General features: G+C 29.7%; 1 protein-coding gene across 6 annotated transcripts in view; it reads left to right on the top strand.

Moving 5' to 3' along the window:
* Nucleotides 1-15,320, top strand: part of exp (expansion) — a 239,648-nt gene that overhangs the window by 208,102 nt on the left and 16,226 nt on the right. For all 6 annotated transcript variants that reach the window (XR_015837370.1, XR_015837371.1, XM_088257972.1 and 3 more), the window contains exon 8: nucleotides 9,685-9,772. Coding sequence is in view for 4 of the 6 variants with exons in the window: in XM_088257972.1 (XP_088114098.1) it covers nucleotides 9,685-9,772 (88 nt within the window). In the remaining 2 variants the exon portion in view is untranslated. The remainder of the gene's footprint in view (nucleotides 1-9,684; nucleotides 9,773-15,320) is intronic.

Here is a 15,320-nt window from a genome sequence, read left to right as displayed (position 1 = left end):
GACTTCTATATTCTTATTCATCATTGGTGAGATATCAACAATAAACTCTCGACGAAAATAGTACTACTACTACTACTACCATCACACCGTTTCCCCGCAGGAGTAGGCAGAGAGGATGGAACGTCACACTCTTCTGTCCTGACATATACTCCTCGCCTCCTTCACATCTAGTCATACATGCCCTCCGATTACGCAGACTTTTGACACCGCCAGATTTTAAGTTCTGATTGATCTGATCGTGCCAAGTCTTTTTCGGTCGTCCTCGCTCTGTTTTCCCTCTCACATTCGCCACATATATTTTCTTAGTCACTCTCTCGTTATCTATTCGCACCACATGTCCATACCACCGTAAAGAACTCTTCCTAATCTTTTCAATTATTCCTCGTTCAGCATTACATTCCTTTCTTATATCTTCGTTTTTAATTCTGTCATACAATGATTTTACACACATTCGTCTGAGGGAGCGCATTTCAACAGCGTTCACTCTGCTTTCATCCTTCCTTTGCCAGTTCCATGTTTCGCTTCCATACATTCCATATAGACGAAAATAGTTTTTCCAATAATTTGATTACTTGAGATTTCATAATGTAAAATCGTGAATAGATTTGCGGTGTGCTGTAACTCGGGGTGCAGTATATCAATAAAAATAAATGAATAAATAAAAACAACCACTAATCAATGGCCTCCTTTCGCAATCACGATCGACAGGAGTAGTGCCTTATACGCTATAATATGTAATTGAAACATTGTATTGATATAAAACCACAGTTCCATTTCTAGACTCGCAAGAAAATCATATCCAGTGCTTTATTTTTATGTCCCTACTATATTTTGCCGAGATAGGAATGCAATTGCATACGAAAGTAGATTAATTCAATTATTCCCCCATACTAGTACATATTATGTAGACATAAATCCATTATTATTTCTGATAAAGGAATAGTATAGATGCTATTTTATGCAAAATTACAATCCCAGATGTAATTTTTAGAGAATTGTTAGTTTTCAAAACACATTGTGCGTTTTTTTTTAATGTTGTAAAACAAAACATCGGTTTAAAAAAAAATAGCTCGTTAAGGATTGTTTAATATTTCATGGATTTTATATTGAAATTTTAGAAATACACCATTTTTAGATACACTAGTGACGTTTTATATAACGGTATTAAAAGTTTTTATTTCATTGTAGAAATCGTCTAAGTATACCAATCAAAAAGCTTATAAATATTTATACATATAAGTTTTATGAAAACTTATGCAAGTTTTATGAAGTATGCATAAATACATATAAGTTTTCTTTAATATATGTTCTCGCATAGTGTCAATAATACTATGCGTATACGACAATCAAAATATTTTGTTTAGATTATTTTATGAGTCTTTCAATACAAGAAAAGGCTTTTTGGTTGGAATTCCTAAACATTTTATTAAACTTCTTTTGAGAAACCACACACAAAGTTCCAAATATTTAACGATTAATGGCTGTGATTTATAGCTACAGGAGCAAAGTTCGGGGACTCCATTTTGAGTCCACGTATTATTAATAATAAGAGGACAAGTTTGCACCTTAAATGAGGCATGTTTTACATTGCCCCGAAGGACTTATAGCTATTACGTGCACACGTGAAAATGTACGTATTTATAGTCATGTATCAGCCTCACACACGACGTTTACGCGTAGGCAGATTTATTACATTCCTTGAACTAGCAAATTATAGAACATAATGCAAGAAGTATTCCTCTTGTGGTGAAGGATCAATTTCGATAATGATTATGCGGTAATCGAATAAACTGCGAAGGTGTCTATTGTCGACCAGTCTAGTCAATTGCATTAATCAGTTTTATAAAAAGCTCTTTGGTCATAAGAACGATTCGGTACCAACATATTACTTAGTAAATTAATACGACCGGCAAAATCAAAACGTATTCTGAAGGTCGAATAGTATTACAAATACATACTCAAATCTAATTCACAATAAGCGTTTTGATAAATAATATAATTGAAAAATTGAAAACATATATAGGTAAGTAGTTAAATTCGTGAGTAAAAATCTTTATTGTAAAAACAATTCCAGTAAGGTTTTTTTTTTAAAAAAAACGCACATTTGAATTCAATTTATAAAGTGTGCAAAACACAGTCAAGTCCGAAACGGATACATATAAATTATTAAAAACGTAAAATTATTTAAGGACGAATACCGAATAATCAAATTTATTTTGAAATATGTTGAGTTTGTCCAAATTCTCGTTCAAATTTCTGGGTTTATCTTGGTTTATGTCGATTTGTTTATTGATATCTCAACAAAAATGAAAAAGAATATGGAAATCTGGGCATTTACAGAGCTTACAACCCATTATAGATTGGTTTAAGTGATTACTTTGGAACACTCTCCTTATCATTAATCGTTCACTTTGTGTAATACCACTTTAACAAACTGAACGATGAATGATAAGGAGAGTATTATATTACGATACCACAAAGTTAATAATACTTTTTAATAAACAATAAAGGCTACTTTAGATATGTGTAACATTAAGCAGCAATTACCCATGATTGACAACTACACTATCAGAATTTTTATGTATGCACTTTTAACAATTCTTATGTATACTTGTATCTTTATAATTTACGTCCTATACGTGTACTATGGTTTTTCTTATAAAAAGATTACTCTCATAAAAAGATGACAAAGTATAAAATACCTTTATATAATGTTAACAAAGAACTTTTTAGTATTATTTTTGAGTACCTAAATTTTACTTATCCGAAATGATAAATATGTTGTGCTTAAGAAGATGAAATGAGTGGTGTGTTAAGCCAAGAAAGACTGTGATTTTATTTCACCTCGCGACAGTGATGAATGTCGGTATTATTCATGCGATTCAGTATTTAGCGGTTTATTGCACGGTTAGCATAATCTCCTTATTAATTTCAATTTCAGCTAATGCTTTTGGAGAAAGTTTATTTCGCAATTAATGTCGTACATACCTACAGTTATCAGTTAGGTCGGAACACAGATTACTCTTCTGCATCTTAAGCCTTAATTAGCATTAGAATAATAATAAAAAATACACTTTAAATCATGGCGTTTGATGGATGCAATGTTTCGATATAACGGATAATAAATAACAGTAAGTAAATTCGAGATAAGCATATGTGAATAAGTTTATAAATATTTAAGTCTTTGTAGCTGGTTTAAGTGATCATTTTGTTAACTAAGTAACCCCGTGATGGACTATCATTTGAATTAAATTTCATTATAATATTTCGGGTAAAAGAAACACTTACATTGTCGATATAAACTTTATGGAAGCCATCTCATGAAAATTAAAACATAATTGACTCAGTAGACATAAAGATAATATATTGATATTGATGAAGAAAAAAAATCATCGTTTATTTATATACCTATATGTATATTTGTACACATTTATATATATATATATATATATATATATATATATATATATATATATATATATATATATATGTATTTATATATATATATATATATATATATATATATATATATATATATATATATATATATATATATATATATATGTAGGCAATATATCCAGGCTCCGTTACTGTAACTGGCTTCGTAATATACGAGATTGAACATGGATCAGAGACAATGATTCTCAAGTGATAGTCGACGTCATAGGGACCTGACATACCACGCACAGAGGATTTTTTATTGTTAGTTTTTTTTACGTTTAAACCATTGTTTTCAGTTCTTCGACAATTGTTTAATTGATGCAAATTTGGAGACTAGTATATTCCCACAAAGTCAAAAGCCTTAGTTGACTTATTCGCCTGGCTTAAATTTGGTTCAAATTCCATCTACTCGTGTGATGAGTTTAAAAATATATTGCATACATACGAGGTTTTTTTGCTTGGTGCTGAATAACGGTGTCACCTGAGCTCCCCTCGAGACGCCATATCTGGGGGATTATATTACGAGTACCTACAGTACAGTTTATATTATCTCTGAATATCATGTCTCTGAATCTCACAAAACAAGAACTTTCATGCTTTCTTAACTTTTACTTTTATTTTTAAACACATTTGATAAAAATAACATTAGAAGCATTTTTAATTGTACATGGTGGCGCAAAATTAATCACTCTATCAGAATATGTCATCATTTTTGCAAATGGCGTCGTACGTCAATAATATTTGGCGTTTGTAAACTAGACAGCTGCAGTATTGAAACAAAATTAAGAAGGTGTAAAATCAATCATCCAACTTTTACTTTTATTTTTAAACATATTTGATGAAAATGACATTAGAAGCATTTTTAATTGTACATGGTGGCGCAAAATTAATCACTCTCAGAATATGTCATCATTTTTGCAAATGGTGTCGTACGTCAATAATATTTGCCATTTTTAAACTAGACAGCTGCAGTATTTAAACAAAAATTAAGAATTAATTTAAACAAAAATTAATCATCCAATTTTGTTTTTTTATAAAAAAAATACTATAAAAATACTTTTGGTAGTGGAAATCTTCAATAGAACCTTTACAATTTTTTGTTAAGTGGAAAGTATGATTTATCTCTCAAGTGGCTGTGCCAGTGTTGATACACATTTGTGCCCGTTTTATCAATCTCTTTGTATACTGCAGCTGTCTAGTTCACAAATGTCAAATATGATTGACGTACCTACTACGTCACTCACAAAATTGATAACCCTATCGGAAGATATTACCAATTTTGTGCCAACCTGTAATTCAATGTGTTTTTGTAAAAATTAACAAACGTAGAAAAAGACATAAAATTTATTATTTTCGCACTTGTAAGGTGTTCACCTCAGATGAATTTTTTTTTACAATATTATTCTTATTACTAGTTTGCCAATAGTTACAAATAGAAAATGCAAACAAAAATTGAGCATTGAAGTAATATTTTTTTAGATATACTATTTGTCGAGCATCAACAAATTGTGTGTATTGCAACATTTGGCTAGAAAAATGCTAATGCATTTGTCTAAAATAATTTACATCGGCACATCTCAAGGCTTGCAATTTTATTTGCGCGTTTCGTACTTATTTATCATTTTAAGAAGGTCGTTTTTTCCGTGTTTTCCAGGGGAATAGTTACATATTTATATGTGATGCTATATTGATATATGATGATATACGAGGGCCGACCCAAAAGTAACAATAAAAAGTAAATTTTACACACTTAATTAAATGATTTTTTTTTGAAAATTTACACACTTATGTACCATGTTATGAGCCGAAAAATAAAAAAAAATGGTTAAAAACGGTAATGTTTGGATGTTTTTTTGACGTTTTTAGTCTCCCGATTTTTACGTTTCAAAAAAATCATTTAACTAAGTGTGTAAAATTTACTTTTTATTGTTACTTTTGGGTCGGCCCTCGTATTATAAAACTTGGTTTATCTTTTATTTAATGTTTGTAACAAGTTGTTTTTAAGAGGCTAATCCCTCTTAAAAACAGGCCGCAAGGCCTACAATAAGAAGAAGAACGAGTTGCCATTCACTTTGAATGACAACTAGTGTTTTTGGGAAGAAAATAATTTAAATAAGGAAAATGTTAATTAAAACAAATTTATATTACTTACGTATTACATAATAAACATATGTATGCGTATATGCAGGGGCGTGCCGTCCATGTAGCCAGAAAAGCAGTACCTTTTCTCACTTACCCGCGTGACATATCGCTCACTCCTTTCAAGAACCTCATAAATCAAAAAACTGGATTTTTCAGGAGAACGTTTTTAATGTTTAAAAATATAACACTATGTATTAAAAATAAATATCAAGCCACCTATTGAACTTTTTACTGTGCAACAGATCTTTTTTGGTAAAACCTGAAAGGTTTTTTTCCATTTGAAAAATGTTTAATGTATTTAAAAAAATAATTAAACAATACATTTTCTTCAAAATGCAAAAACAACATTTTCTGCCCCGTAGCGGGTAAATATTAAGTTAAAAATATGCCACTTTTGCTGGGATATAGTACATTTTCTGGGCAATCCAAAAACATGCACGACTGAAAATTGACGATTTTTGATTTATGACGTTCTTGAAAGGAATGAGCGATATAAAAACGAAACCAGTACCTTCCCTAGCTTACTTTACTGCCTATATCTACTCCCTACCCTAGTAAGTAGTACCTAGCTTACCTTACAACCTACCTCTACTGCCTACCCTAATTAATTACCTGTGCACGCCACTGCGTATATGTATCTTGTTATTCAACTTTAAATGTTTTTCTTTGTGCAATGAAAATAAAAGTTGTCTTAAAGTGTAATGTGTCTAAGGCTGTATTTATAATAAATTACTTTTGATTTATTAAATGTAACTAGCAATTTTTAACCACATTGTAATTTTATTATCGATTCGATTAACATTTCAACACGTTACTTCGGAACCATCAAAAGCTAAATAAGTCTAATTGGTGTATATTATTAAAAAAATATATTCTAAACTATTTTATGAGGCGTCAATGAACTCTTCAAAATTCTATTTATCAACAGCAAAACTTGCCATCGTTATTAAAAATCCAAGGTCACTGGCGCTTATATATGACAAGTCATTCAAAAACCAATTAATTTTAGATCAGTCGCCATCTCTACCGCAAAACCTGAAATTTGATTAATTTATGGTAAAACTGAAATGATTAATTTTTAATCTTAAGGGGTCAAAATTTCGATTTTCGGGTGTCGGTTGACACTATTCTAAAGTTTGTATTTATGAACATTAGGGTGAACATAGTAATAAGCAAAATTTGACACTTAAGTATTGATAACCATTTTTCGAATATTTATATTTTTCCTTTAACCTAAAAATAGGTGTAATTCAATTATTGGATAATCGAAATAACATAGATTTTATGTTTCACCATCCTTTTTTCTAATCTGCGATGAACAATTATGATCTTTTAGAAAAATGCAAAAAAAATATTTACTTATACAAAATTAAATTTAATACATTTTGTTTTTAGCTAAATGTCGATAATATAAGTTATTTAAGATGAAAAATACAAGATACCAAAGAGTTCGTTAGGATTACAAAATAAAATTTCCTTATTTAATTTACTCAATTTGAAATGTACATTGCGACTGGCCTGTTTCCAATTTTTCAATAAGAAATCGCCGCTTACAAGTTTAAAAACAATTAAGGCCTGCCAAGATAAAATCTTCATTGAAATGGAAACTTTAAACAACGATATTTAAAAAAAAAACTTTTTGGATTTGGTTATAACCGTTCTTATACTTATTTTATAGATATTCAAGTCGGTTTTTCATACTCGTTGAAATTTCAAACTAAATTTGATTTTAAAAAATCAAACACGGTTCATAAGCTTAAACTACTTCTTTAAATTGACCAGTGACTGGATATTGTCGTGAACCGTCATTTATCAGACGGTCATCGGTCAAAAAATATAAGTGCAAAAAAGTTCGCTTCTTCATTTGAAAAAAAAAACAGTTCCACCAAAAGTCGCAGTAGAAAGAAATATTTTACACCCAACGAACAGGACAACGCAACGAGTCGACCCGGTATTTACGTCATCAATTATTATATGAAGGCAAAGTGTTAAGCCCTTCTCTCCAGATCATTGGACATATAAGTGAAATATATGTATATATATAAATATATATATATATATATATATATATATATATATATATATATATATATATATATATATATATATATATATATATATATATATTTATATATAATATATATTTAATATATATGTATATATATATATGTGTATATATATATATATATATATATATATATATATATATATATATATATATATATATATATATATATGTATATATATATATACATATATATATATATATATATATATATATATATATAATATATATATATATATATATATATACAATATATATATATATATATATATATATATATATATATATATATATATATATATATATATATATATATATATATATATATAAATATATATATATATATATATATATATATATATATATATATATATATATATATATATATATATATATATATATATATATGTATTTTTATATGTACATATCTTAATAAAACTAAACAAATATTGCAAATAAATCCTTTTGCCAGAACAAACTTGAAAATGAAAAATTTGACAGATATATCCCTTTGCCAATACACTACCGATATATTATAAGATACAGATTGAAAGTAAAGGCATTCAGGGTGCAAAATATTACTGCTACATAGGAAAAAAGACGGAGAAGGAATATTAGATAAGAAATTGGGAATAGAAGCTAAAGCATTCAGGTTTGCATACTTGAACAAGCTTGCGTAAATTTACACTACTAGTATGCAGTCTCTTGAATAATATTTTTTTCAAAATAATAAATAAGACAAGATTTATTTGTTGATCATATACCCAAAATGTGGAGCATGATATTCTTTTTACCTATAGTTAAAAATTAAGCGAACATCTGGCTACATTCTAGCCCCTTTCATACCCTATTTTGTAAAGCGAAATGCTAATCATGCATTTCAAATACGAAAAATCTCACGCTAGCACAACATACATTTCTTTGTTAATGTTTTTAAATGTACATTGTCTAAAAATATCACAACGTAACTTTATTTCAGTAAAAGTTAAGAGCAATTTCCCAATAAACCTAAACAAATAATGTTAAAAATAAAAGTAACGTTGGTCTCTCGGTGCGAGAAATTCAAGAAAGATCGTGCTGTTACGTAAGGTTTAATTTGAAATTGAAATAAATATATCGAGATGAAAAACTGGGCGATTCTTTTGTTGCGGACGTTTCGGTATTTCGTCCAGTTCATGAACCTCCTGACGTGTGGCCGAAAAGTTATTTCTGTCCGCGATTTATTGAACCGTGGAACTAATGGACCCTCCCGCCGAAGTAGAATCCGCCCAGGAGGCTGAACTGACGGACGCCGTTCTTGTTATTTATTAACGGATCCCGCCAAGATGGCATCTCCGATGTTAACTTATCAAAGCTAATGCGCTTTATTCATTTCTCCTAAATAAAGCGAGGGTTGGTCGCCTGTGACGCTTTGCTAATAAATATTTTGACCCTTCTTTCCTATACGTCCAGTATAATGATTAATTTCCTTAAGGTAAACTTTGCTCACATCCTTGAATCGATTTATGTTTACAATACTGCTAAAAGCATTGTAAAAGGTGTCACATAAACCAAGTCACACATTTGGTTTTTCCTTTTCTTATTTTATATTGTAATAAAATAAATTATTGTGATTATACTTAAGTATTGAAATCCACTCCAGACTTACTAACAATAAAAAATGCTGTTTTTTATGAAAATAAAAATTATGTAAATGCTTCCTACCTCAAAGCTGGTATTTACTACACCTTGTGAGGATAGACAGTGTCTAATATGCTTACTATTTTAATTTAATTTTACTTTTATAAATTTTCTAATTCACTGTTGCATAAAGAAAGAAAACTTACTGAATTTTTTACTAAAAAAACGTAATTTTTTGGCACCGAACTGAAAACATGTCACCCATAAAAAAATTCTTCTTTTTTATTTGTTATCAATGATAAAAAAATATTTGTTTTTAACGATTTTTTCACTTCCAGTATACATTTAACTAAGTGAAAAAAACTCCATAAAAAATATAACTACGACATTTTATTAATGGTTTTTATTTTCCACAGCCCGACTATGACGATATTGAAGAAGAAGCAAGGATGAACCATTTCCAAAGAGGCAAATCAGATAAGGGCAAAGATAACAAGAAATACGGTAAGAGACAAACATTTTGTGTTAATTTTTTTTATCGCGCCCTCACTATTGTGGCCTGAAATTTATATTCCATTCTAAACAAATCTTGGGATAACCACAAAGAAATGGTCTGATAGAATTTATACCATGTACACCAACCCTCCATATTTGGTTAACAATTGTAACTCTGTGTAACCTCCTTTCTACATCCATATTTTATTTCTACAAACGTTCTCTAGTACCGACAATTTATAGATGCTGATTCGCTATTATATTTGTATGTATATAAATATATAAACACATTTTTTGACACATGAGTGTTAAATTATTTTGGGAAATTGATGGATGTAATGGAGAACTTTGTGTTGAATTATTATATTCATATTTTAAAAAGTAATATAATCATATTTCAAAACTTGACTGACTCTACACCAATTATTATACCCAAATCTAACGCATCTTTTTTTATTCTGTCACGTACTTAATGAAAAATGGTTTGATTGAATTTACCACACATAATTTTTTTGTGATTATAATTTAATGGTAGGTATAATAATTACGAAATTACAGTAGTTGTAAAGAAATTAATCCTTTAGGCTTTTAAGACTAACGATATTTATTTGTGTTTTCCTAAATAGGGAGATTTCAGGTTATTTTACCAAACAAAAGTGTTTTAAAATGGACCTTACCGTAGTGTTATCCTTAAACAAAGACCATTTTATCGACTGCGACTAAATGTACATATATTTATAGTTCTTACATATTTAAATTACAAGACACGCAAGTACTCGTATGGACCAATGCGATGTGCGGATTTTTCCAGCTTGTTCAATTGAACACGGGAAAACGCAAAAGGTAACACTCGCCCAGTCTCCGAACATCTCTATGGCAAGGCTTTCCGTCTTCCCATAAATACGAAATACATTAAAATCTACTTTGCTCGCGAGAACTTTACATCGAAAGCCGAGTTTTTGTAGGCAATTTACGTGTAACTTTACTTGGCCTTGCTGTCTGCGGCCTGCGCTGGGAAATCCTTTTGTTGCAAGGGTTTTTATCCCAAGTCTTGTGTTCATGTACCATATTGTACGGTGACCTTAACACGTCTGTAAATAGTGATAAACAATCTGACTTCAAGATGTTCCTTTGTATTCTCAAATGCACATACACCATGTAACGATTGAAATTAAAATATTTGTTAAAAAGAATATCATTTAATTCCTTCTGAGGTATATTTAACGCTAATACCTACTCATTATTTCTTTATTTTGGGCCACTAATGCACATAAAACTATTTTTTGTTTTTATGTTGAGATCAGTTTTAAGATCCAAATGTGGAGTATTTGTGAAAATTCACTTTTTTATCTTATCTTATTTTCGTAGCCGTGAATCGAATCCATAACTTTTTGTATTATAAACAAATCATGTTAACCACTGCTCTATAGAGGCGTGCATGTTTATACAAAAAATATTAATTGTAAATAAAAGCCGTTTCAAAATCGAGTATACTTTATTTTACTATAAAAACTATGTTAGTAGCGGTTTTGTATTTTGCATACGCCTGGAAATTATAATATTTCAAGAATATAATTCATAATATCGATACACTTTCTAGTTTATAGTAAACCTAGTGAAATGCGGTATTGATTTACTCTTTGGCAAAATTATCGATCTTTCTGGAACGATTCAATCAAACCACCCGCTCATTAAGTTTCTACCAATAATTGCCATTTTAGAAAAAAGATGCACTTGTATGAAAAAACGTCCATCAAACTATCTAGTCAGGTTAGATACCGCAGCATCCGCTGTAAAATGTGAGTCAGTGGGTCGCCGGTCGCCGGTCGGCGAGGCAGGGGATTGGACTTAACTGAACTATTCATTTATTTACAACCGGTCATTCGTGTCCCTCTCGCCTAGAAGGTATACTCTACAAGATAGTAGAGATGTACCGGATCAAAGAGGCAATTATTATATTTGAACGCATTATTAGTACTGCATTAAATCACTCGTATGTCTTCTACTATTTATTTTTAACTAGGTACCTTATTACATGGACTTTATTTTTATATTAATCAATGACAATCTTTATGAAGCTACATGTTCATATTATTTTTGACATCTCATCAAAGATGTAGAAGAATATGGAAGTCTGGGCATTTACGGGGCTGACGACCGTCATAGGCTGGTTTAAGTGATCACTTTACACACGTGTAACATTCACCAATTCTACCCATTATTGACAACCACACTACTCAAATGTCTTGGAAGTTCTGTATATATGAACCAATTTAGAAACCTTGTTCTTGAATCACTAGAACTTCACTAGAGACATCTATTGGTCGTCAGCCCCGTAAATGCCCAGACTTCCATATTCTTCTTCATCTTTGATGAGATGTCAAAAATAATATGAAAATAACTCCTGTAATTAGAGATAATCCAGATTTTGTGAACAAGTATTTGGACACACTCAAAATGTTGTAAGCTATATGTTCATTTGAGAGAATTCCTAAATTCAAATTAGTGATATCGTTATGAGTTTTTTTTCTTTTATAGAGGAAACTACAACTATGCATTAAGCTATTATTTTACGTTAACTTATCGTCAACACATTAATTTTTTTAATATAGCAACATATATACGCAATAAAATTATAATGTTTGAAATGTGTCTCCTGAAAAATCACGAATATGGAACCTCTTAACGTTGCTCTCGAAAATGAACGACATTATTGTATCGCTCAATTTAAATAATATCTCTACGTAAACCGTATGTTTTATATTACCCTAGTTAAAATGTTCCTCTCGCTCCAGACCACCAAACGAAAAGTCTATCACATAAAACGCTTTTGTAAACTATTGATAAACAGCTTTAATTTCGTCAATACATGGACAATGACCAACATTTTTTTTAATTTACATTTTTTGACGCGTATTAAAAAATATTCAGAGAATATTCAAAAATATTTTGTCCGCCTCCGTAGTGTAATGGTCAGCACGCTCGGCTACCGTTCTAGAGGTCCCGGGTTCGATTCCCAAGGGGGGTAAAATAAATATAAGTGATTTTTTCACTGTAATATTTATTCAATACTACCCTGGACTGATACCTGAAGCGGAGGGCTGATCACCTTTCCTTTATAATTAAACGATCAAGATAACACTGCGTTTATATGACGCAGTGCCCTATGCACCATTGGGGTGCGGATAAGGGTTTTATTATTCATTTATTATTAAAAAATATGGTTGATGCTATTGTAATGAGAAAATGATAATATTCACCAATGTCTATATTTAATTTATAAAAAAAAAAACAACATAAATATATGTAGACACTCCATAAAATAATTTTCTTTACAGAGTGCTTGTTCTGAAAAATATAATCACATCACTTTATGATGACAAATTGTTATTTTAACTATGGTTGACTGTATGTAGAAGTGTGAGTATGGAATACGAAATAAAAGCATGTCTGTGATTTATTAGATACAAATATAGACTTATAAATTATAAAGCTCTTTATAGGTCTAAATAGTTGATGAATAACTGTTGTTGATAAATATGTATGCATGTATAATTTATAATGCTAAATACGTATGAAGGTATTATCAATCTTCTTTGAACGTTCTGAATGTGTGCCCTTCGTCATTGGCGTATGTACGAGCAGTCTGCTGAACTCTGACATCACCTTTCAGATTTCCCATACTTGACTAACGAATTGACTGTGATTTGAATAATATGGACCGGTGTGGCATTAAAGTGTGTTAATGCTATAAAGGAATGTGAAACCAAACTCACTCTCGGCAATACAAATTAATCGAAAGCTGATCGTGACGTCAATAACCTAAAATTTCGATTTGTTTATGTCCGACTCGGATGTAGATCTTCCTGATTGTAAAAGTGATTTGATCAAAATTCAATAAATGTATTTTCGTCAACTACATATCTACACTTTTGTTCATCTAACGAGATGCCGCGTGATTTTTCAAAATCGAATCGTACGTGTGAATATTTCATGTATCACAAATCACGAGAAATTTGGGTGTCTTATCTAAAATATTAGTTGAGAGAAGTGAGTATTTATACCGATAAAAGTAATTGGAAAGAATTTAATTCGTCTAATGTTACTATGTTTTTTAATTCGTATTTTGCTTAAATATACAATATTGTTTTCTTTACATTGTTTCAACTATAAATTTTATTCATTTTTATTCATTTCCCCCTTTAAAAGATTAAAATGAAATTTAAACTCTTTGATTTAATTTTCGTATAAGATTTATATTATTAAGTATTAACTTAATGTTAGCTCTCAATTTTCCTTTCAAATTTTTATCTCTATTACATAAAATAATACAGTTTTTTTCCGTGAACAATAGTAAAATATCTTAACATTTATTTTGTTTCCAAAAGAATATAAGAACTATAAAAATAATTTGAGAATAAATATAAAAGAATTTTTAGCCCTTATCCAAACCCAATGGTGCATAGTGTTATCTTGATCGTCAATTGCAAGGTGATCAACCTTGCGCTTCTTGTACTACTACTTCTAGGATGATATTAAACAAATATGGGAGTGAAAATCTCCCATATTTATTTTGACCCCCCTAGGAATCGAACCCGGCTCCAGCACGGTAGCCAAACGCTTTGACTGCTACACTACGGAGGTGGACGATGATCAGAACATCTTTTATTCTCGAAACTAGTCGTATTTACATTAATAAATTCAAATGTGATAATATACAAGTGCTTTATTTTCATATTTAAAAAATATGAAAATAGAGCACTTGTATAATTATTATTTATTAATATATTATCAATTTTGGAGAACTTGTATATTATAAAAATAAAATAAAATAAAATAAAATAAATCTTCATGTCATTCCACAAAGTTAATTCGTTAGTTAGTTAGTTAGCACTTTAGTTAATTATTTAATTAGTTAGTTAGTTAGTTAGCACTTTAGTTAATTATTTAATTAGTTAGTTAGTTAGTTAGCACTTGTATAATATATTATCAATTTTGAAGAACTTGTATATTATAAAAATTAAATCAAATAAAAAAAAAATCTTCATGTCATTCCACAAAGTAAATTTCAAATACATAAATAATACGAGAATCACATTATACAAATTTTCAATTTTAAAAATGTTTAAACGAATGCCGTTTAGCAATAAATTGCTTATATTATACCTACTTGAATAGGCACGGAATGTGGATTAGTAAATACCATCGTGCATCATTCGAAATCATTCGTTCGAAGGTAAAATACAATTTCGTAGCAGCTTTGCTTTTTTACATTTATTTTGTACATTGTCTAATAACCTCGTTAATGCAATATAGTTGTACGTAATAGGCAATAGATTATCTTGTATTTAAACTAGTCTGTATTGACAATTTAATTACTGTGAGTAGGCAATATAAGTGTTCAACAAACTGGGATTTCTGTGTCTTGTAAACGTAGATTGTTAATAAATTACTCTGATTCTTTTATTTATTCATAAAATTGCTAAATGATGCAATATGGGTTAATTGTAGCAGATTACTGTTCTTTAATTATCATCCATATTTTATGTTGTAAGAT

Source organism: Brachycentrus maculatus, unplaced genomic scaffold, assembly GCF_059751285.1.
Source record: "Brachycentrus maculatus isolate JH-2025_06_01 unplaced genomic scaffold, ASM5975128v1 h1tg000089l, whole genome shotgun sequence".
Lineage (NCBI taxonomy): Eukaryota > Metazoa > Arthropoda > Insecta > Trichoptera > Brachycentridae > Brachycentrus > Brachycentrus maculatus.
This window is presented reverse-complemented; position numbering and strand designations above follow the sequence as displayed.